Raw genomic sequence first — 23,975 nt, 5'->3', positions numbered from 1 at the left:
TACCTCCTTGAGATCCACATACCTATATTTCACGTATATATTCGGTATATAATAGTTAGCTTATCATTGTAATGCGTATTCATATTGCGTGGGTACAAGTACTGACACAGAAAAAATTTAATTGATCGACATTCTTGTTAATCTTGATATCTACTAGTGAATTAGGAAAATAGGCGGTATCGCCATCAAACGCACATTTTATGAGTTTAGGATTACAAGAATAATATCATTTAAATAAATGAAAGTTTTCGTATTCAATCATGTAATACTTTTGAGGATGCGTGTTGATACTTGCGCAGAAGTATATTCTATAGCTTTTTCCCACCTGTGCGATACGCGGTTTCACGCGGGTAGAACGTATAAGTCGATCATGACAATCGCGTGGAACAAGTAGGAACTCTATCGAAGATTAAGAAGAATCAACGGTGGTATATACGTCTGTAATTTCGAAATGTTTATGGAGTGGTTTAAAATTATCGTTGTACAAGTAATTGTTACTTCACATTCCTTCACGTTCCTCGATAAATCATGAACAGCTCAATCACAGTGGCGGTATTAAGTGTTTACGGTAAGGCGACGAAACAGTAGGATTGTAAATCGGACAGGTTTTTTTTTCCATCTCTGGAGCGTGAACCAATTACCGGTTTTCGTTCGTCATAAATTCTGTGGTAAAAATTCGTGAACAAATAAAGGATCTTAATACGATTCCGGAAAATGTGTACTTTGTCTCTGATCGGAGTGAAGTTAACGTGAAAACCTGCAGATCCGTTGTCAGACTGTTTGACAGCTTTTTGTTGGCCCAGTGGATTCGTTTCAATATGCATCGTAATTGCGAAATTGTTGAAGAGCGCGGAACTAACGAAGTAGAAAACGGCGGTCCTCTTGATGACGAAAAAAACGGTTTAGACCTAAGTAGAAACGTTGTAATTCACCGATTGACTGCCGAACGTCTCGAACGTCCGAATGCTGACCACAAACATCGAGTTCTAATATTCGTGAAGGGCTTTGATCATCCGTTCCCCGATGGTCCAGCACCCATTTCATTCAAAAATAATGTCGCGGGTGCTTTTGACAGCAAAAAAAGCCCAATTTCAACACCCGGAGCAGATGAAGCCGCCAACAAAGATTATCGCGGAAATAAAGATACGTGGAATAACATCGAGGGTGGTGAAGTGAAAGCGTCGAACGGGGCTTCGAGAATTATAAATGCGATCGACGAGGATAAAGACGTTATCTCTAATGACACACACCATTCTCATAGCGACAAGAAGAATAATTCTGATGTAAAAAAGTTTGTCGTAGCGCACCTCTCGAATTCCCATCACGAGGAGCGTCGGAATCATGTCCAAAAGTATCGAACTTCAATTCTTGACGAAAGCTGCAAGCTGCCTCGATCAAACGATGGTTCATCTCCCGACGACAACTTGGGACCGGATAAGTTGAATACGAAGTTGTGCTGCTGTAACACCGCTTTTGTTAGCGATGAAAAAATCAGCGCGAAACCATCAAAATGCGGAAATGAAAATACTTACAAAAACGGCGAAGATTCAGCGGTGAAATTTTCAAACGGAATCTCAAGAATTATCTTAGCCCGCAAAACTAGTTATCCGCAGGTAAGTTCACTGCAGCGAAGCAGTTTAATTTACTTGATGATACGCGTAGAATAATGTTGAAGCTTTTGTGCAATAAATTCAGTACAACCATAAACTGGTCATCGGAAATCTTCGATGATGTTTTTAAGTTACAGAATGAAAAAACGAAAACGCCAATTGACGATGTACCGAGCACGGAAACAAGTATCAATAATAAAAATGAGGTGAAGCCTACAGAGGCAGATTTTGACGATGATTGCGTTTTGTCATTCGCTGACTATTTCTTCTCCACTGTTATCATTGCTCCGATGGTAATTGGTCATTGGAGGGGTTACTGGACCTTGATGGACATGTATTTCGAAAGGTGAGTCATACTTTTACAGTATACGAAATTTTCATATTTGAGTGATTTATGATCGAGTATTAATGTTTTAATGGGTTCGTGATTGCTGCATTTTTATACAGCTGGACAATGAGCTGAAGAATAGTAATTAACACAGACAGGGGAAGCTATAAGTGTGAAAAAAAACTAGAGCGGAATTTTAGTAAATTTCGTTTTTTATACTTACGATTAATCAGACATAGATAGTCTTACACCATAGACGTTACCGAGTTTTCTCAGTTATCTGTGAACATTTCACACTTCATCGTGTCAATATAAGAGTTTGCCAAGTTCGAATAATTGAAGAGATTCCAATTATAACATGAAATGTTTTGAGTGCATTTGAAACATTTGAAGATCAAGAATATGCAGCAGTCGATATAAAAGAAATATCTCGACTATGAAATGGAGAGAATGAATTACTTATAACTGGGATTTATTCAAGGCCAATACCACTTGCAATCGAATGTTGATAATAGCGACTATTATTCAGTCGCGTACAGACGGGTGGGTTGATTTGTGATACGTTTGCTAATTGCGGGAAAACGAGCAGCGAAAGCTCGTTAAAGTGAGTGCCACTCGGTATATAGGTGAAGTGCAAAGAATTCTCGATGTATTTATGACATGTGTTTATAACTTTTGAGTAATTAACAATCGCTGTGCAAACATCTCGAGTGATTGAAAACGGCTTTTGGCCAAGAAACAGTTTAATACAATCTCTTTTTGCATTTGCATTACGGAGGTGGAGGGGGGGGGCGGGGGGGGTAGGAGTTTTTTTTTGAAAGAAAATAAAAACACTTTGAGCAATTCGAGTTTGAGGGCTTCATTATTTATAATTTCAAGAACATTGCAGAATTTCTTCATTGAAATTATTATGAAAACGGTGGCATGGCGCATATAATAAGTGGCCAACTACTCGGAACTCGAAGGATTTTGCCGTGGCACATCTCCTGACATCACTGGCCAGCTTGTAACAGACAGAAAAAAATTTCAGATTTAAAAAACACCCTTTCGCGTTCGAGTTCACAGCCCAAATTTCGACAAAAAAATTATTTTTCTTCTAATATATACGACGATGAGCAAAAAATGTCATTTTGCGACTAATAAATTTTTATTACAAAAATTATCGGACCGAAATTCAAAAATCTAGCTACGAGCTCGAATCGATAAACAAGTTTTAACGGTTGTGTCAAAATTTCAAGTCTATCGGATAATAATTAACCGTGGAATCTGCGCGAACGGATTGAAAACTTGGTCTTTTGCTACTCATATGCAACATTCTGCCATTTTGTTATTAATTTAAATGAAAAAATTCTAAAATGTTCTGCAAACTATAAGTAACAAAGCCCTCAAACTCAAATTGCTCCAAGTGTTTTCATGTTATTTCAAAAAAAAAAAAAACTCCTAAAAATAGGTACGATTTTAGACCATGCAAGCTGTACGCCCCCCCCCCCCCCCCCCCCCTCACATTTAAACTTTGCTTCAGTAATTGAGATTGAAAGTATCGCTCGAGTTTTTTTTTTACCTTCGAAATGATTCGAAATATTTTTTTTATCAGCTACCGATCAACGCTTTAACTTGTTTGCCAAAATTCGACAGGAATAGGATGTGTTAGGATGAAAGAGGTACGTTCCTCTTACAGATTTCCAGCGTGGGGCAGTATTTTGGTGGGTTCGATAATTCAGACGATTCTCTCCGTTTTGAAGTATTACCTAGACGATTCCTTCGCGAAGGAAATACCTGCCAAAAGTGTTTGCACTCGATTGGGATATCGCATGCTGCGAACGGTGTATACGTGCATTTTCACCACAGGGTGCATCATGCATTGGCGAGGGGCGTGGACTATTTTCATTGACTTTACAGCCTACGAGTGGTAAGTTACTTTTACATTGATAAATTTTATCTTTATCACATCGTAATTGGTTTCGTTGATGATCTAGCAAAAGATTTCACCCACTCGATCCTCTGGGTGAAACCTTTCACAGCCAATGATTTATAAAATCGCAATTCTCTCGAGGCCTAATTTCGTGGTACTGGCCTCAATGCTTTTCGATCATGATTTATTGGTGCAAATTATCCTTGATCAAACGGCTTTATGTTCGATTACTTCTCTTGTTAGCTTTTTCTTGGAACGGTGTGTCCGCTACATTCGTCGAATTTTTCATTACTCAATTATACACCCAGAGAAATTTTTAGTTCCGGTTACCGCTTAGTCCTTAACTATTTTCATTTTTTACCACAATCGAAAAATATAGTTCTAAGTAGAAAATGAAAATTAGTTTTGTAACCGTTACCAGAAAGTCTAGTATCCGTTACTATTCTTTCTCATTACCATCACTGTTACTATATTTTCTTGCAACTGTTGAGAAAATTTAGTGCTTGTGCAACGACAAATTGACGTTAAAGCCTTATTTAACTAAACAAGTACAGTAAACCGAACAAACTGATTTTGCGTTGTAATTGCCGAAAAAGGATCGACGATAGCGCAAAATGGTTACGCCTACCTCGTTTTTCGTAATTCCAACAATATTCAAACAGTTTTTTAACGATACCTGTTTTACTGAACTTTTCTAGTTACTATAACAAATGAAATTTTTTTCAGTGTAGGTTTATTCGTTAAATTTAACACCTGCTCGATGAACGCGAGTACTTGATTGCAACCTGCTCGAGAATTTAATCCCTAGCGATATTTTGATCTACGATGTGCTCTAGTTTTCAAAAAAAAAAAAAGGAAAAAAAATCGTTTCATTCTCTCTTTTTTCCGAAAAGTTCGAGTTTCTTCTTTCGTCCTCTTATGAACGTACGCTAAGTGGGATAGTGTGGACTTCTCGTGGGAAATCAATTAAGTTACGCGACACGTTATATTAAGTGGCGTTAAACTAAGCCTGACAGGCAAATGACACGAGAAAAGGAGACGGGAATTAGAATTGATGGATTGCATTTCTACTTAAGACCGTGTTGCAAACTGCCAAATAAAATATAAACGCATGATATTCCTTCCTCAAGTTATTTAAATCGTATTTTGATGTTAATTCAGGATCACGAATTTCGCCACTGGCATCTGCTTGATTGTCTTGATGCTGCTGCGTTGTATCCGAGGCCTCTTGAGTTCACCTTTCACAGTGGGAATCGACAATCGTGAATACACGTTCAAGTTCACGACGAGATTCAACGTGGTAAGTGTTTTTTACCGTTCACCAGAAAACAAATTCATTGCTGTTTTTTAATTCTCGCTTTAGCAATCAGGAGTCAGTTATTGTAATCGGTCCTTTTGTTATTTAGACAGGTGACTGAAATAAAGCCAGAGATATTTTTTTTCTCCAAACGGGGGTCCTTTTAACCCTAAATAATTCCACGACTTTTTTAGCCTCCCTATAAGAGTTGATTGTTTCATCGACGGAGCTTTTTAAGCTTGATAAATGCGCGCTTGAGATAAACGTGTCAAGCCAAGGTGAGAAGATTATTGAAACCGAAGCTTGATTGGGGCACAAAAAGATGTTTATTAGCGTCGATGGTTCCACAACAAAGCGCTGGATTTGCTGACAGGAAACGTCACTCAGAAAAATCATGGCTCAAGGTAGCTATCGGCAATTGCAGGCCACCCGGTGACAAAATTTTTTTCATACGCTTTTCGCAAATTTTATAACACCCACAAGCTGCAACTAATCGGACTACTTCAACACGCCGATTTCATCCTGCGAGGGGTTGTTTATACCTTGTTCGTCGCTGTAACGTTGCCTGCACGGGAAAATATCCTCCTTCCTCATCGGCTAATTATCTCAATATTGTCATTAACAAACGAACGATATTCCTTTGCGTAGAATCGGTTGACGAATGATTCTTGTGACTGTATGGGTGGGCTTATAAAAAATCCATACGAGCCATTCCAGTCCAAACCGATTTACGTCTGACCCTCACCATCGGCGATTTTTCTCATTTTTAAGTGCGATGTAGAGTGTACAAGGAAACCATTTTTCACCGAGTTGTAGATCCTTTAGACGACGGCCGCACGGGTATGAGTTTACTGCTCCTAAAAATATTACACAAGAACCCAATTTTCGAATAAATAGCTCCAACCGATTGGCTTTAATGTTTATCATGCTTCCTTTGTTGAAAAATGAAAATCTTGAGACCAAGATGGAAGTGGGCAAGCTTTTCGTTTAAAAGCCACAGGCAAAGCAAGTAATCGAACAGTGAGAAAAATCGAATTGAATGTAAATTTACAAAATACAAATTCATATTTAATTCCAATTTTCTCACTTCAGCCCTTTCCAGCAATAAAATATCAATTTATATTCAATTCGATTTTTCTGACTTTTTATTTACTTGTACCGCCTGTAGCGTCTAAACCAAAAGCTTGCCCACATCCATTCTGGTCTTGAAGTTTTTATTTGCTAACAAAGAATTCATGGGAAAAATCTTGAGCCAATAGATCGGGATTATTCATTAGAAAATTGGGTTTTTTAAGGGTCGTTAAAATCAGAGAAAAATAATGAAACAATCGCCATTTATGAGGGTGAGACGTAGGTCAGTTGGGCGTGGAACGCCTCGTAAACAAATAATATAATATTACATCGCCGTTTTACACGAACTATTGGTAAATTTACTCGACAGCTTACACTGACAACTGTTGTAATGAGGCAAAATTTCCCTCTTTCTACTTACCTCGGACCTCGTTTCTCCTCGTTACGCAGCGACAACGTCAACTTTGAGAAAGCGAAGGAGAATAATTTACAGACGTATTTCAACGGGTTTAAAATTTCCGGATTCGCGCGACGATCCGGCTGCGCACTTCTTCGGCTTGACAAAACGGATAAAATCGCATCCGCGATGCTAGGCGAGCGTAGGAGGCCCCGTGTTCGTGGATATAATGCACACATGCACCATCATCGTCCGCACGTTCGTAGGCAGACCGTACGTTTACAGTACGTGCAGATTAAACGTGTGCAGGAGATGTTGTCGATGTGTGCCACAATGGAGACACACCGTAGAGCTGGGATGATCATTACACGTGAGAGGCTGGGGAGAAGGAGGGGTCCAGAGTACTTTATGTACGATGTGATAATGCGGTGGTGTTAGTTTGTGCCCAACGGTTGATAAAAGATAGCGGTGGCTAGAGCTGGCCAGTACCCACCCGGTATCCGGCTCTGACCTGTCAGTCGGAGCAAACTCAGAGCCGCTTCAAATTCGCGAAACCGTTGCACTCGCTTAGAGTTGTTAGATTTCTTTGAACGAGAGAGTCCCCGTTCCAACGATTCGGAGTCGGGAGGCAAACCGATTCCTTACAGAGACATGACAGAGTAAAAGTCTTAGAATTATTCCCGCTGCAGCAAAGAAGCCCAGCTTTGTGAATTATATACATTCGAGTAGGACTTGATCGGGTTCCGAAACGCAGACCTGTGAGATATTCCAGTCCTTAGAGCCCTTGAAGAGAAAAATAAAACGACATTCCAACATGGTTAACGACGGATTGGATCGTAGAAATTTCACCAAACGGTGAGACAGGGAAAAACGTGCGATGGTTATAAATTATTAGGGATAAGATTGCAGCCGACAAACAGAGAACGAGTCTATTATAGGTACGGAACGTTTTTCGTACGTGCATAAAATCGGAACTGCATCTGTGCGTCATAGTTGAACCGCTGAAGCAGGTTTGGTTTGAAATCGCTCGAGAGGATTGATTGCATTGAAGTTGAAGGAGCGGGATGCATCGGAGAAAAGCGTCAGGGATATAAGACTAATAATTAACATCAAGACTGCAAATGTCTCTCCAAGTGCATCCGCGAACAAAGAGCAAATTCTCCTACCCCCTCCCCAGAGGATAGCTGCGTAAAAGTCTTCTTTGCAAATTCGAGTAAACCAGCCTCGGCAGAGGAGTTCTTCTACGGTCTGTGAGAAAAAAACAAAGATTTACATCCGTTAAAGCGATCAAGGAAACCCAGGGAAAAATAAGAAGGCCTCACTGGTTCGATCACAAGTGAAATCCGAAATCCTGGGAACAATGCATGATGTCCAGTGATAGTAGGTCCGGTGTGAGACAAGATTGGACAATGGTCGAACTTCGGGGTGCCAGCGTGACAGGAGCGTTGGACAACCCTTCGTCGAGAAGCGTCCACTACACGATTTTGGCGGTGTTGGACACTGTATTTTCGGGATGCGTCGCGGCGCCGATGGTCGTCGGTTACTGGCGAGGAACCTGGGGCCTGAGCGACTTTTACATATACCCGGAGGACGAGATCCTCAGCTGCATAGCCTCGATCGTCATCGGGTTTTCCGGCCTCTTTATATTCAGCGTGTCGCAGAATTTCCTCGACGAGCTTTTTCACCCGGATAAACATCGCCTCTCCTACTACATCGGCTCCCGGCTTTACACCGCTGTGTTCGGCTTCTGCTGCGTAAACGTGTGGCGAGGTGCGTGGCAGGCCCTCGATGCAACGACCGGCCTCATGCCGAGCACCGTCCTCGCCACCACCGGGATAGCCCTGATCGCTCTTGCCCTCTTGCGCGTCATCAGGAACATCGCTGCACCGCCCTTCACCATCTCCGTTGATTCTTGCCCCGGGTACTTTGACGTACCCACCATGTTTCGCGTCGAAGTAAGTCGCTCGCTTCCACCACCTCTGATATTACACGTATCGGAGTAAGCATGCCAGAGTTAAACGAAAGTACGAGAAAGCGTTTCGAGATCATCCTGAACGGAACGTCGAAGATAATTTACGCGGAGCGATATCCGTATCGAAATTGCAGATGTCAATCGTGACAGTTGTCTCTTAAATAATTAAAACGACCAGTGTTACATGTGAACTTTGAAGAATTAGGAAATAGTATATTGTGTTGCAAGTGCGGAAAGTGGGCGATTTTAGACGAGTGTGAAGTTTGAAATTATACACGAGTCGGATATCGCCCATTCGCACGTGTGACACACGTTATTTTTTCAAATACCTGTGAAGAGAAGTTTCGTTTGAGAAGCAAATAAATGTAATATAATAATTTTGAAGAAGTAGATCAAGGTATAGGCCCGGTTTCATGAAACTCAACCTATTCGCGCAAACTTCAGGTTGAATTCAATCTTATGATGTCACTGGAGGTCCGTTAAGTCCGTACGTAAAACTAAGTTGTCGGAAAGTGCGCATGCACGAAAAAGACCCAGTGTGTAAAATTGAGAATTTTAGCTGTGCGCATGCGTCAATGTCGCAGGTCACGTTTTTATTGTTCTCCGCAGTACTAAGGCTTACGGTTTTTGGACCAACGGAAGCAAATCTAAATCAAGAAGGTTCCGACTTGCCGGAGCTCATTTCACTGATCGTTAAATATTCGTGGCAGTTCAAATCACCATTTTTCAGCAAGATTGTATGCTTGTTGGAAGATTCCATATCTTGGTCATTAGGGGGTCCCTAAGACCTCAGAGAAGAAGTCTCTATTGCGCGAATACAGATAGTTTCGATAAATCTATATTCTTGACAGTGTTGTTCAATTGGAAGCGTTTCACAATTACTTCAGATAGGCTGAAAGAACTTTTGCCAAACATTTTTTATCAACTTTTCCTCAGAGTAATTATGCGACAGGAACTTTTCTTCTTATTTGCCGCGGACCCTAACGATTGAAGTAAGATCAACGCGCCGAACTTGAAATGACTCTGTGACGGGCAAGAAATTTTAGCGGAGAATGGTAATTTGGTCATTTTTATAACGTATAAGACAGTATCATTGATGAATCGTATAGTTAAATGAATTCTGCAGAAATCCTGAAACCTTATTTGTGTGTTCGGATAACTTCTTATCACTACCGAATAATTGTAATGTCATGGAATCTGTCTTTTTTGCATTCTTCAGAGTTTACACATAGTACACTATTCTTCTCGACTAAAGTTCACTCAATGGTAAATTCACGTCAAATCAAACGAATTTCCCATACCTGACCCTTTCGGATTCAAGGTAAGAAGCTTTTTATACCATTTTTGGATCATAAAAAGCTATTATTCCTACTATTTACAACGGAAATAACTTGCGGCTAACTTAATTCTCGCCCGGTATACAATACGCGTTGAAACTTTGCCGCAAGTGCGATGGTAATTCCCAAAGAAGTAAAGTAAACATTATACTTAAACACGTTGAAGTCGGCGGCAAATTTTCTTCTTTATTATTTCAAACTAAAACGAGGTTTCACGTATCGTGCGCACTGGATTGCAATCCATAAAATCGGCGCGAAACTTTCCAACTTTGCTCATGCTATTCGAACGGTATTTAATCCGAACGATTTAAAATGGTAAGATTACCAGCGAAGCTGACGCAGATATCGACGTCTCTGCTTTCGCACATGTCAAAGCGCGCGATGCTGCACATAATATTATACATACACAGTTTCCGGCTATGTCCCCCGGTTGTCTGTCACACTCTTGTACGCCCTTTTCTATATACATATCTGCGAACTCGATAGCCAACGTTCGATCGGAGCCGACACGAGCTGAATGCGTTTGTTTTTCCCTGCGTAAAAGCTCGTGTGCAGCTCGTTATTACACACCATGCGTTCATTGACTGCTTAGGATTGGCTTGAACTTGTCCGAAATAATCGCTCCAGTTTCATCGTATAATCAACTCGAATCAGATCTATCCATATTCATACACAATTACAGATCTGTTTACAGTTCTCAGACTCACACCTAAATTATTGCAAATTTCTGTAAACATATCCGCGGCTTTTAATAAGACCTGTTCGAATAAGTCTAAAGATTAAAGATGCCTTATCGATAATTATTAGAAAATCGGAAAGTGATCCAGTCAACTTGGAAATGCGAAAAAGCTTGGCCAGTGGGCAGAATGCGGCCTGATTCTTAACTGGGGCTAATCACTTGCGCCGCGGCAAGCCGATCGAGGTGACGTCGCAGCCACGTGTTGCATCGCAACTCCGTCTGACCAGCTCTAACAATAAGTAATTCTACGTATTTACGTGTCCGCGAAGTCGGATCAGGTACCGCCGTTTTCCACTGACGCGAGGTCGTCGCGATTTTTCGCCTCCGTGACCGATAACGAATGGAGATAATTGGTCTGCGCCATGTGCTTCTTTTGTGTTACGCTACAACTTCGTGTTCGTCGGATAGATTACGGTATTTGCAGCGGGGACGGTGATCTGGCAAGACAAATATCAGTGTACTTCTTAATTTCTTTATACCGCAGTTTATGATCCGTGCGATCTTCTCTGAAAACCGGATTTGATTTTAATTGTCTGTCATTTTTAGAATCTAGTTAGGTTTTTAGAGCGCAGTTTACGTTGTCGATAGTGATTCGTGATCAATATTTTGGGCTCAAATTTTTGTTTACTTATTTTGGGTATACTGGGTTCTTTACTTATAATCCCTGCGACCTTCATTGCTACAACAGTTTTAACAAGGAACTTGAACCGGAGTTTTAAGGGTATAATAAGCTGTATCAATTAGGAAAAAAACTTTCAAATTGTGGTCGTTATAGTTGAACTCGTAATAAGCATTGATTCACAAAACGTTCTCTTGTAAGTTTATGTACCTGATAATGTTACTTACATGTGACACGGGTAACAAACCATCATGATTCATTTGTACCTGGAACCTCTTAACATTTATCAAAAATTTTACGGTATCTGAATGGTTGTAAAATATGCAAGGTAACCAATATAAGAGATGAATTTTGGATGTTGCAGAACACAAGAGATTGGTCCCTCTACATCTTGGACTGCGCTTTCAGCGTCGGAGTTGTAGGGACGTTGGTTGTATTTGTCTGGCGAGGTGTTTGGGCCAGTTTCGACTTGTACCTGTTTCCGGACAACGCTGAATACTCAGCTGTTGGCTCTGTAGTAAGTATACTCTAATCACCGGCTAACCTTTCGTTTGGTTTAACTGCAATCTGAGAGTAATCTTGCTATTGCGCATTACAAACGGTTAAAAGACCTGCAAATTTCTTCGTTTCTCGAAGATAATTTATCCACGAATCAGCCAAAGGCATTGTCTGAATCGCAAGTTACGAAAAGTAAGAAATCTATGACAGTGCTATTTGCGCCAATGACAGTGAGCATAAATTAAACAATGTCCCAACTGGGCGATCGATATGAATCTGGGAAAATTTTCGAGTAACACAAACTAGGATATCAACGATTTAAATGTTATTGTTGGCGAACATCTGTCGCATCGTCACTTGTGCAAACTTATTTTTATCCACTCTGGAGATAACTCGTTGTGAAATTTCTCTTCGGGTGGTCTGTGAAGATCTCTTTAGTCTACAAAATAAGCCCTAAACATTATAAACGACCGAAAATCACCAGATTTTAATTGTTTTGAATGTTTTAATAGCATAACGTTTCAAAAATTGTAAACATCTTGACTTATGTTGTTCGGTCAAACAGATTTTCACTAGGCAGTAAGGGATGTTCTGTCATTCATGTTCACTATTGGCGAAAATAACATCGTTAAAAGTTTTTTAACGTATTTTTTGCTCTTCCCAACTTTAGATTCACATTGTTGATTCACCCTCAACTGCCAAATTTGAGTCAACAATCTTACCGTGATAATTAAGCAATGCTAAACATTGGACTACCGCTTGCGTTATCACGAAGCTGTTAATCAGTGGCCTCTAATGCTCGGCGTGCAGTCTGTAAAAAAATGAACGCTTTATCTTACGGGATTGCACAATCCTGTATTGATTTCAGTCTGATTAATCGTAGGTGTCTTATCTGCAACTTGTACTGTTTCACTAAACGATTCTCAAGCCAATTAATCTCAAACTCATAAATTTCATTGCACATGTTAGTCAGTCCCGACTTAACGAATTATGCCGAAAGGGTTTTAACTCCCGAGTACAACGCATTTCGGCACGCATAGATAAATTCACACAACGTACATGTCTTGACCCACAATATCAGTTCAACCGCGCTAATGAGCTGGATAAGTATGGGCCACGCAACCTCTTGAGTTTATAAGTACCCTCCGGTTTAATGGAGTATAAAAACTAATATAACCCCTTGTGTTAAAGTGATGTCGCCATTGCGCGATGAGCATTTCGATGAAATATGTAACCCAAGACAAAAATTCACAGCATATAGCATCAAGCAATTATTTTATATGCGATTCTTCACAATCGTCGGTCTTCTAATGCATAACGTATTTCCACTGTTGGCTGACGTGGCCCAAACCGTTACCACTTACGGCTGACCATATCGTTCACGCCGTAGTTCTTGTGAGTTTATAAATTATTTATTCCCAAGTAGGTATCTGGATTTACGAATTTGTCATGAGTTCAAAAGCTCAAGTCGCACTTGCACCTGGTTAAACGATTAGCAATTTTTTAAAATTATTTTCTAGAAACAAAAGTGCCAATCCGTCGTAAGCGATTAATAAATGCTTTCAGATCATTTGAACATTTGCGAAATTTGTTTGATCAAAGGTGTTAAATTGAAAGCATAAAAATCCATGAGTCGACTTACTGGAAAATATTAAAAGGACTCTGAAGATCATTTTCACGTAAAAGTTGAATCCAGAATTTTTCAGTTTTGTGCTACTAGAACTTTGATCGGTCAAATTGAGCTTTAAATTATATTGCTTGATATTTTTTTTAGAAGATTGAGCAGAGTAGTGAATGCGACAATTAGAGTTCCATTAAATTTGTCTGAAATTACGGTGCCATTTATGTTCAGCGAATTAATCGGAAAGCTACATAGAAAGCTATAACGAAAACATATGCATGTTTCGTAGAGTTTTGAAAGTTTAAGACGTTCGTAAGGTGATAAATGCACTCTACGACTAGGCCACGGCACAAATGTTTCGATTATATAATTCAATGTTCGCCAATTGCATGATTGCCGTCAGGCACATGTCTGACTAAACTACGTATCGTACTTATGTATATCACTTTAATAGCGCTTGTTTATCACACCACAAACGATGGAATGTATATCAAATGGTTCGTTCAATTTCTTGAAGAGAGTATTAGCGTAGCTTCAAAGAAGTCAACGTTCGTTCGCAGTCAGAGTGCAACCGATTGAACTATTGATCTATCTATACTTTCCAAAAATTATCAGAGTGCAATACGCAGTTCCTCAGGTCTAAAATTAGAGCAACTTCGCCTAACGAGCCTGTCTCGCAAGCTCACCGTTCTGTCGTTGTTACCGGACCTTATATCTCGAGAAAATCTGGTACTTCCCGTCAACTTGTCAATTAGCGAAAGCGACACCAAAAGGAAATCCCAACTTTTGATGTCAGGCTAACGAGGCCCACCCACGCCACGAACTAGAAACCCAGCAATTGGAGTCGTATGACTCTTGACGATTTTTAAGTTTCGTCGACGTGGTTATACGATTAAGCAAAGCGATGAGACAAGAGTGAAAAGATTTGCATTATCAGAAACAGTCGAATCTTTTGATTTTACAGGGACATGAAAACGTGACGTATCAATTCGCGTGATCCTGATGTAATAAGAGATGATGACGTAAAATTTTATGATTCGGTGTGAATATACTTGCCACGTTGTAACACGAGGCGACGAAAGACTTCTGTACAGTAGAGTTCATACTAAGCAGCGTTTAGCAAGAAGCGATTAAATAATCGAGGTTGACGTTCAAACAGATTAACCAACCGACATAGTGCTTCCAGCACTCCACCATTTAATGACATTAATCCTGTGGATGGCTAGATTGATCTTGCTCCACTGTACTTGACCACGGTTTTGGCTCGTGATAAAGATTCGTCAGCTTCCTCCAGGCTTGCTTTACTTCCGGGATCGCATGATTTTTCAGGAAATACAAGTTCTCTTGGTCTGTTTTAAAAAAAAAAGTCAAAATCGCATGTCCACACCGATTAATACACGCGTTAATTGTAACATGTGGAACGTGTGTTTCAGGTGATTGGCTACACTTTTGTAGTGATTACATTTTCCCTGCAGCCGATAATGTGTTGCATCTGCGACCGGCTAAAAGGACTTTCTCGACTTATAGTCGCCGACCTATTCATGCTGCTCAGTTTCGTAGCGACGGTGAACGTATGGCGTGGAGTATGGAATGTTTTGGACCTCTGGTTCCTTCCCGAGGATCCCGAACTGTCCTGCTGGATAACGCACCTCGGCTGCTTCATATTCCTGGTTCTCCTTAACTGCAGCAACTCCATCCTCGTACGGGGTGTTTACATAGACGGTTACGAAGACGGCGGACAGTGCGTCGTATTTCCTTGCCACTACCTCAGGCTCTTCTTTAAGGTCAGCTCACGTACGATATTACAATACGTCGGAATACCGGATGATACATCGAGTCGACTATCGCGAATTTCAAGGGGCGTTCAGTCGTTGGTTAGTTATGACGCATGTCTCGTTTCAGATTGAAAGGGAGAAAAAAGCAGCTAGGAGACAAAATATCGTTGTGGCCTCGAGGGACTTGGCAACTATTAGAGAACGCACTGGGAAGGAGGAGAATGGGATCCTCATAAACACCCCTAATTCGGGAATCGCTGCAGAGAATCCCGAGTCTCTCGTCTAGAGTTATATCGATCAGCTAAGGATCTGTGCCCCCAACTTTTCTACCAGTTTATCAGCCCCCGAACTTCCGGCCAAAGCATTATGAGCATGAAAGTGTCGAAGCAGCGCTTCTTCCAAACGTAACAGCGCGGCGGTACATTTGCGTGACAAATGTTGGCCGAGAAACGCCAAAATGTCGGGACGGCCGTCAGTCAATGAGATGTATAGTATTACGAAGCTTGCCCAAGTCAGGGGATTTTCTTTTTTTTATGTCGTTATTTTCTTTGTTAATGCAAACTTGAGGTTTCGCAAGTTTTATTCGGAAATCACGAATTACGCGGCATCGCCGAAACAATTTATAAGAAGCTCCAATCAGGTATTGGAAGCGGGTATGACCAGAGTATACATACTTGGTATACATACGGTTAAGAATATAGAGTATAACAAAAACTCGAAATTCCAAAGTAAAACGACTTCCGGCTTGTTATTATTCAAACGCTTAAACGGTCGATGGATGAAAGTAAGATTAAAAATTGCTTTAACAGATAATGGCTAACAGATGTAATATTTTTGTCTCAAGTTGAAGAAAATGGTAAAAAAATTCTGTTAAATAACGATTAAAAAGTACCAAAGCTAAATATAAGTGTGCTTGAGTGACAGTGCTACGTTCAAACTTTATGTATAAGATATTTAACACAATTTATAAATTGGATGTTTATCTTATCATTTAGACGGATTTATAAGAGGCTGTAAATCCCGATCTAGATAATCGTAAAATTCAATTTACGTGAAATTGCAACGTGTAGCGGTAATTAATATACATACCATATGTATGTATAATACGTTAAATTAGTACTATGAATGGCAGTATTCTCATCGCTGATTCCTAATAATAACAGCCAAAAAATTTAGTTGCAAATTTCGTCGCTTGCTGTGCCGCGTGCAGTCAAAACAAAAAAAAAAAAAAAGAAACGAACAAAAAAGAATAATTTAAAAAAAAATTCTATGTATATTCGAGAATGGCTGTGAGGCTTGAAAGTGGTGTGAAATCAGGAAAAGATTTTGTCAAAGATGTGCATCTCGAATCGTATGAATTTGTTGGCATATTAGTATTGTAAATACACCGGACAGGTGAAATGTATAAGTATATTTATTATGATATTATTTGATGATAAAATATTCTGAATTCTCAATTTTATTGGGATCACAGCATTATACACTATAAATAACTGAGAATTCGGTGAGATATTAGAAACATGAGAGGAACGAATTTTCTCATAAAATACATATTATACATCATTCCGAGTATCCCTTTAATTCAGAACAATAAAATATAAAATACTCTTGCCGAGATTACCGTTTGAATGACTGTGAAATTGTTACACGTAATATCGAATAACGATTATTTATATTTATTAGAAAATTTAATGTATGAATCAAAAATAGTTTCCCAGTAAATGTTAATACGATGTAAATAAATTATACTGTAACGTTGTAAAGGTGTGGTTTAGTCTGTTTAATATTTCACCAACATTCCTGTACGTAAGGCGATTAAAATTTAGAAATTCCAGGAGCATCGTCTCGTCGCAATTCGCGGTGAAAGGAAGCTCGCAAAATGTTGATCTTGAACTCGATAAGAATTAACTACGCCCCCTAATAGGCTCGCATCCTTATTAAATTTTTCAGAGAACGCTGAGGATGCGAAGAGTATATTTTACATCCGAAATTGCAGACTGGATCACAGCGGGGCTAAACGGGCGTTGTATTTTAGACTATCCAAGATATAGGTATGCACTTTACGGTTGACAAAGGACCTTGAATAACAATGGTGGGAGATTATAATAAACGACTATTATAAGTCGGTTTAACCTTCTCCCTCGCATCCTGTAAATCCCGCTTTTCCTCTTGTACATACCCCAATTATGTGATGTCATCATGATAATTATTAATTAACTATGATAATGACGGGACAATGCCATCGTCGGAAGTACCTAGTTCACTGATGGGCGCTCCTGTCCTCCTGGCCCATATTCAATGGCCAATGCTAATCCAGTGATCCAGTGGATAATTATTATTGAATTGCTTGATTCGTGAACTCGTTGCGACAGATGCGCCGTTCAAGTCAATCAATGAACCTTATTTTAATACCTGCGGTCGGACCTTGATTTGGCTTTTATTTCAATCTTCGCATTAGGGCAAAGGATCGAATACTCACAGTTTGGTTCACCATTTAAGTCCTATAAGTAATCGATTTTTTATTTGTTTTGCACGTGGTGAAACGTTACGGTAAAACGAAACAAGTGTCCACTCACATGTGCTGCTTTACTTTACCCTCCCTTTTGCATAGCCATATTTCCTTTTAACGAGCTGGTAAAATTAACGCGACTCGCAACAAATCCCATTATTTCTTGTCAGGTGAGAAATATTACCTACCCCCGTGTGATGAGTAGCTTTGCTTGTTACGTAAACTATCCTTACCGCGACACTAGATCCTGTATAATATTCTCGGACGATGCTCGTTAAAAAAATTTAACGATCTGCTTAGCTTGCGAGAAGCGGAATTCATTCCGCTGGATACATAAGTTGGAAAAGATCCCAGTGAAAACAGGACCGATTCTTTGGCGATATGTGCCTCAACGTCGTACCAGAGATAATAATACCGAATAAATTTGACGATTTGGCGATCCTATTACGCATCGCAAAAGGGTAGACCTTGTGCGGCATGAACGTGAAATTGGAAAATGTTGAAGCAGTTAATACCGCCGTTGAAGATGAGAAAAGTTATGCAACCACCGAGATCCGAGGTCATGATTTTCGGCGAGAGAATTGAGTTTAATTAGTTTTCAATCAATCGCCAATGACATGCTGGCCCCCTGACCGCAGGAGAGTGGGGATGGACGTCTATTTGAGGCGTCGCAACGCCTTGTTGTACCAAGAGTCAGTTTGCAAATCTCGCCATCGAGAGTTGGTCGAACGGAAAATTTGTTTAGTGTGCTAAAACAAAAACAGATCCTTGCCACCGACTGTCCGTGGCGTCCGATTGACAGAAGAGCGAGTCCTTTTGCCGAGGAGGAGAAGTAGGCACAGAAATTAATCGGGGACGCACAGACAGGGTGGAAAGGAATTGATAAGTTACGGGTAAAATGGGTGCGGATGACCCACTCTGCTCCGAGCCTCTCGTATCCGTAGACTTCGAGGTCTTTGGCAAAGTTCAGGGTGAGTTGATCGGTTGATTAATGCCAAGCAAGGACAAATTTTATCATCAGGGAAAACGCCGAGGCCTTACGTAACAACGGCGTTCAGTGCCAGATATTTCTCTGTACGCGTAAAGTACGATTGCGATTAACCGGTGCCTGTATTCACATGACACTCTTGAGAAATTTTAGTCAAAAAAAAAAATATCGTACGCGTTTTTATTCCCGACTGAAGACAATAATTTTCGATTTAATTTGCCAATGTTTTAGGCGTATACTTCACCAAATACGTCAGAGACATATGCCTGCAACTGAATATTTGCGGGTGGGTGAAGAACAGTAAAACAGGAACAATTCTTGGAAAAATGCAAGGTCCTAAGGCCCTTGTAGATGAAATGTAAGTTACATTATTGCCGCATGTGCACGTGAACCTATATCGATGTTGACACGAATTAGTTGTACCTTCGACCATGGATTCATAAATTTAAAACATTTTCTATCACAATATAAGTAAGCTCATGCATTTATAAATTTGTCAACAAGTATTAAAAATCTGTTCAAATTCGATCGGTAGATACAAATGCTCTTGAGAAATTTAGTGTGTTGGGTATACGTATCTCAGAAGGTAACGAATGAAGAGGTCACGGTACCGTCGTACAAAATTGCTGTCTCCGAAGCATTTGTATTCGTTGACTGTTAAGCATGACCTCAGTCATGAATTGCGAGGTCCATTAGACAGAAGACTGGCTTTAATAAAGTAATAGCCCAATACATCACCACCTCCTCTATGCGCAAGTCACTACCAAATTACTTCAAGACGTTACATCCACAGCCGAGTTTAAATCCGTATGTACCTAATAACGCATCCTGCGGAAGAAATGGCCGACGAAAATCTACTTGGGAATATTTGCTTCCCCTCGCAATAGCAGTTCGAATTTCAAGTAACTCAGCAGAGCAGATCTCTCGATCATTGTCAAGTTTCTGAACTAAATTTTTGAATCGGCGTAATGTTCACTCGCCGGAATGTTGCGAGCCGATAACAACTCTCTCCAAGTAGAACTGGTCAATGTATGGTCAGGCAGCCGGTTGAGGAAGCAAGCCAACGTATAAGTTATAGAGTGATTCAGCTACTGCTCTGCGTTTTTCCGCCTGTTACGTCTTCTTTATTTGCAGATGAACGTGGGTGTGGGGCGATATAGTGTCTGATGAATATTGCAAAATTGAGACGGCCGTTTATCACGACCGAGCAATTGTTTTCTAAAATCCAATTTTCGCGGAATAAAACAATTACTCGATATTTATCGAGTCGGGTTTCGTCCGACAGAGTTTCTCAGTATAAGGCTCGTCGTTATTTCTAGGTGTGAGCTAGTTCTACTAATCCATTTCTCGGACACTCAATTTAAAGTGTTATAGCTTTAATGCAACGTCATAGGAACGAAGCGTAAATTATTTCTTTTGAAACTCGATATGTCTTGGAAATTGTAACGTTATTTACGTCGAATCCTCTTGATTATTTGACTGATATTGTGAAATCTTTTCAAATTTCTACGTAATTATGTCGACTTGAACAGCCACAAACTGCGGTGCACTACGGGGATGTGTAGAAATTTGTATCAGGCTTTATTTCTGGCGACCTCTAATTAAGTCGTTATTTGTCTGTTTTGTGATTATAAAAAGCAAACGTATCGAGATCTGGCTTATCCCCAAGCGGAAGTAACCGCATTTACTTGCCCTTCGAGTGACTTTGCAAACATTAGATATAATGCAAAGATGTGGCAATATCCGCAGTTACAAGTGAGTTTATAACTGTTTGCTAATTCGTTAAGTTTCGTTCTTCCGGGTACAGATACTGATCTATTCAAGACAACGTCAAATAGCAAAGGAACCAGCAGTCTAGTAAAGAATAATTTTCTAACAATCGGTCATTTTCTACAAAAAGTACAACAGTCCCGATTTGATTACATTGAATTGAGTACAATCTCTACGTCACTTATGAAAAATTATTCCGTGTCAACATTCCTGTTTGTCTTTATATAAATACCCAATAAGTAATTAGGATGGAGTAATTTTTTTGAATTAAATAAACTTGCAGGTGTTGTTCAAAAACAGCTGATCGCCTTTAAACGTCTAGTTCGACAAAGCGAGGTAAAAATAACTGCACTCGGTCTGATTAGGAGCTAATAATAAATATCAGAGAAGCAAGAGGAATAAATGCGAGGTCGGGGTATCGGAAAGAGATCCAAGATGTTCGCGGTAGTGGTCAGTTACTGGTTCGACGGCCAATTGGCTGTTCGGCAAACATTTACAGTGGCGTAGAACAAACGGAGCAACAAATCTATAAGGGTGAAACACGTCTCCGTAACAATACGATGCCTGCTTTCGTCTTGTTTAGCAAACAAGGGAATCAATATCGAAATAAAAACATCGTTACGGATTTCGGCTCATATTTTCGATGATATCACGCAGTCACGTAAGCTTGCACGTAACTCAATATAAGAGTGACTTCAACGCGTGAAATTGCAGCATAAGTCTTGATAAAAGTAAGTGAACTGTTTGCCGACGTCTCTTTCGTACGCTTTGGACATCCAGTACCGTCGACATTGTGCAGTTTCATTGGCACGACATTTTTGTCATTAACGATATTAATCAGAGAACGGTCGTGCGGTTAAGTTAAGTTAAAATTGTAATTAGTCCCATTGATGTCACCTTCAAAGATGCACGTGAAATAGCATTTCGTATTATAGGAAGTCGCGTGATTAATCCTGAAATTTCTCTTATTGTTAGGGAAAATGACCCGAAATATCGCATTATTGTTTAAACCATTGATGCAAGCAGTGGGAGTGTGAATAATTTTTCTGCCTTCAAAGTACACAATAAACTGGAATGGCGATATTTTGTGTTAACAGCTGTTATTCTCGGTACTTTGTAGCGAAACGTTACGTTGCTAATAGGAAAAATGTTTGGCACGTGCGTCATTGGAAATTTGCCAAATGACACGGCGACGACGATGCCTCGGAAAGATTTTTAATTAAAATAAATTCGTGGTGTCAAAATGACCGCACCAATTGCGCACTATGGAGACTTACAACACTTGACACGGAATAGAAAACAAATCTTGATTGACGCGTACGCTAAAGGCTCACGCTTAATTATAGTAACAGCCCAGATAAGTGAAACGATTAAAGAGAACGATTGTGTAACATACCGCAAGTTTGTTTCTTTTTTTTCCTCTTTTTTCAACAAGTTCCGATTTTTTGCAGATATTATGAAAAACCTGTCTGATTACCAATTCTACTCACGATGACTACGGAAAATGAATTTATTTTTTTTTTGTTTATTAGGGCGGAGTGGCTGTCGACGGTGGGCAGTCCTGGGAGTGAAATTCATCATTGCGAATTCACGAACTGGGAGAATGTGGTACGACCGCAATTTCAGGGCTTTGTAATTCGGTTTTAATTTTAAGCAAGAGATGTAAAATCAGGGTGATGGGTAAAATGAATCCGAAAATTCATTTCATATTTATATACTTCCAGTTGTTGTGAAAATAACACCTTTTGAAAAAAATTGTTGAATGAAAAAAGCGTCGAGCATAATGAGATCGATGCGTGAAAAATCAAAAACAATATTGCATTTTTCAAAACAAGGCACAAAAAAAAAATACTTGCCATGTGAAAAAAATGTTTCTCGGCTCTAAAATTTGGCAAATGAATCGGAAATTTGAATAATGAAACAGTCAAAGATATAATTCGAAGTTCATATCAATGTCCCATTTTGTTATGAGTATTCTATGGAAAAAAACACCGGTGATCTTATAGCAAGAGTCATTGTACTCTTGTTTTAGTTTCCCATTTTAGAAATTTAAACACCAGGATTATAGGGGTAAAAGAATTGAAATGTATCGACCACAGAGGCTATTTTGTATAAATGATACCTCTGGTGTATACATCTCTGATGTCTCTCAGGTTTGGATTATATTTAATATTTAATTATACATGCACGAATGCCGAGAATGTGTGAGAGTATGCCATAATTATACTATTTTATTTATAACTCGTTGAAGCTGTACAGTAGTACTTAAAAGTTCAAAAATCTTTGGACTAGTTTTAAAGAGAGTGGAATATTTGAATCATAAGAATTACCAACTAGATATGACAGACTTTTAGTGAAGATTCTCTTACTTTTATTGAATTACTTTGAACTATCAACTAGTGAATATTGTTTAGCTGGTCAATGATTCCTATTTGTATAGACTAGTAATCTTAAATCGTTAAGTTAAGTACTAAAGAAAGAATATGTGGAAGAAAGATGTAAAAAATAAACGTTGAAAATTTTCGTCACATCGTTCATTGTAATATATATCACCTGGAATCTGAGACGAAAATGTGACGGCAAATAATACGTTTCAGTAGAGTGAGAAATTTTCAGTTAACGTCCCGTCATACCGTAGAAACACAATGAACAAAAACTGTTACTCCTGCAAAACACTGCGGAGGGAAATGTTTATTGTACACTGATGGCACGCGAAAAAGAACACGATACCAGGACATGGCGGCAAGCCAATATATGAGATCTTATATACATGGCTACATTGGGATGGTTATACAAAAATTCTGAAAAGTCGAGCAAGGAATATATCCAGATTTTTTTATTTTGTACAAAGTTATACACATTACACGTACTGGTATCATTATTTAAATACAAGTAAGACAATAATATTTACAGTAATAGGTTTCACGTGATGAATTCAAATAGTTAACGTGTTATTTAGTAATCAATATAATTTTATTTAACATCATTATCTGATAACAATTATTGAATTATCTATCTAGATGTAATTAACCATTGATGACGAATATGTTAAAAACAGTCATTCAAAATGCTCAATGATAAATCACATAATGCTATGTTCAATTCGAATTGAAAAGATGATTGATAGATATAATTGACGAAAACAATTACCGGTTGCGATATTTTGGCTTTGATGTATGGCATTTAGTGAACAGTCTGCATCCACTGTTTCTGAACGAGTATGTAAAGTATGTAATATTATAATTCAAATGATAATAACAGGGTAATAACTTTTATCCATTACGCATTCCCTGATCTCGAAATTTTTCACAAATTAATAATATAAACTAAAATTTTTGGTCATGCATACTTCGACTGCGATTTAGATAATTTATCATTTTTTAAGGAATGTTTTGCTGATCTAATGATATTTGTAACATCTCAAATTTGTGTATTTCACTGAATTGTCAAGACAGCTTTGAGAGGATCATCTTAATTCATTTTGCTAATCATTTACAATTCATGATCAACAGAATCATGCAAAAAACGTGAC

General features: G+C 39.2%; 2 protein-coding genes across 6 annotated transcripts; both read left to right on the top strand.

The window, feature by feature from the left end:
- The first annotated feature begins 513 nt into the window (after window positions 1-513).
- LOC124178783 lies at window positions 514-16,939 on the top strand. 5 transcript variants are annotated; one of them, XM_046562421.1, is made up of 8 exons: window positions 514-568; window positions 1,303-1,613; window positions 1,742-1,956; window positions 3,617-3,847; window positions 5,012-5,150; window positions 11,647-11,799; window positions 14,835-15,185; window positions 15,304-16,939. In XM_046562421.1, exons 1-8 carry the CDS (start codon window positions 529-531, stop codon window positions 15,460-15,462), a joined length of 1,599 nt encoding a protein of 532 aa, XP_046418377.1. In that variant the 5' UTR covers window positions 514-528; the 3' UTR covers window positions 15,463-16,939. The 5 variants fall into 5 exon arrangements, with proteins under 5 accessions (XP_046418377.1, XP_046418374.1, XP_046418373.1 ...); XM_046562418.1 differs by lacking the exon at window positions 514-568 and having other exon boundaries at window positions 804-1,613; window positions 1,748-1,956; XM_046562417.1 differs by lacking the exon at window positions 514-568 and having other exon boundaries at window positions 804-1,613.
- A 1,445-nt stretch (window positions 16,940-18,384) lies between these two features.
- On the top strand, window positions 18,385-23,954 carry LOC124178205 (acylphosphatase-2). Its single transcript, XM_046561441.1, has 3 exons — window positions 18,385-18,656; window positions 18,905-19,031; window positions 21,976-23,954. Exons 1-3 carry the CDS (start codon window positions 18,584-18,586, stop codon window positions 22,088-22,090), a joined length of 315 nt encoding a protein of 104 aa, XP_046417397.1. The 5' UTR covers window positions 18,385-18,583; the 3' UTR covers window positions 22,091-23,954.
- Window positions 23,955-23,975: the final 21 nt, after the last annotated feature.

The sequence above is a fragment of the Neodiprion fabricii genome, chromosome 3 (assembly GCF_021155785.1).
Source record: "Neodiprion fabricii isolate iyNeoFabr1 chromosome 3, iyNeoFabr1.1, whole genome shotgun sequence".
Taxonomy (NCBI): domain Eukaryota; kingdom Metazoa; phylum Arthropoda; class Insecta; order Hymenoptera; family Diprionidae; genus Neodiprion; species Neodiprion fabricii.
This window is presented reverse-complemented; position numbering and strand designations above follow the sequence as displayed.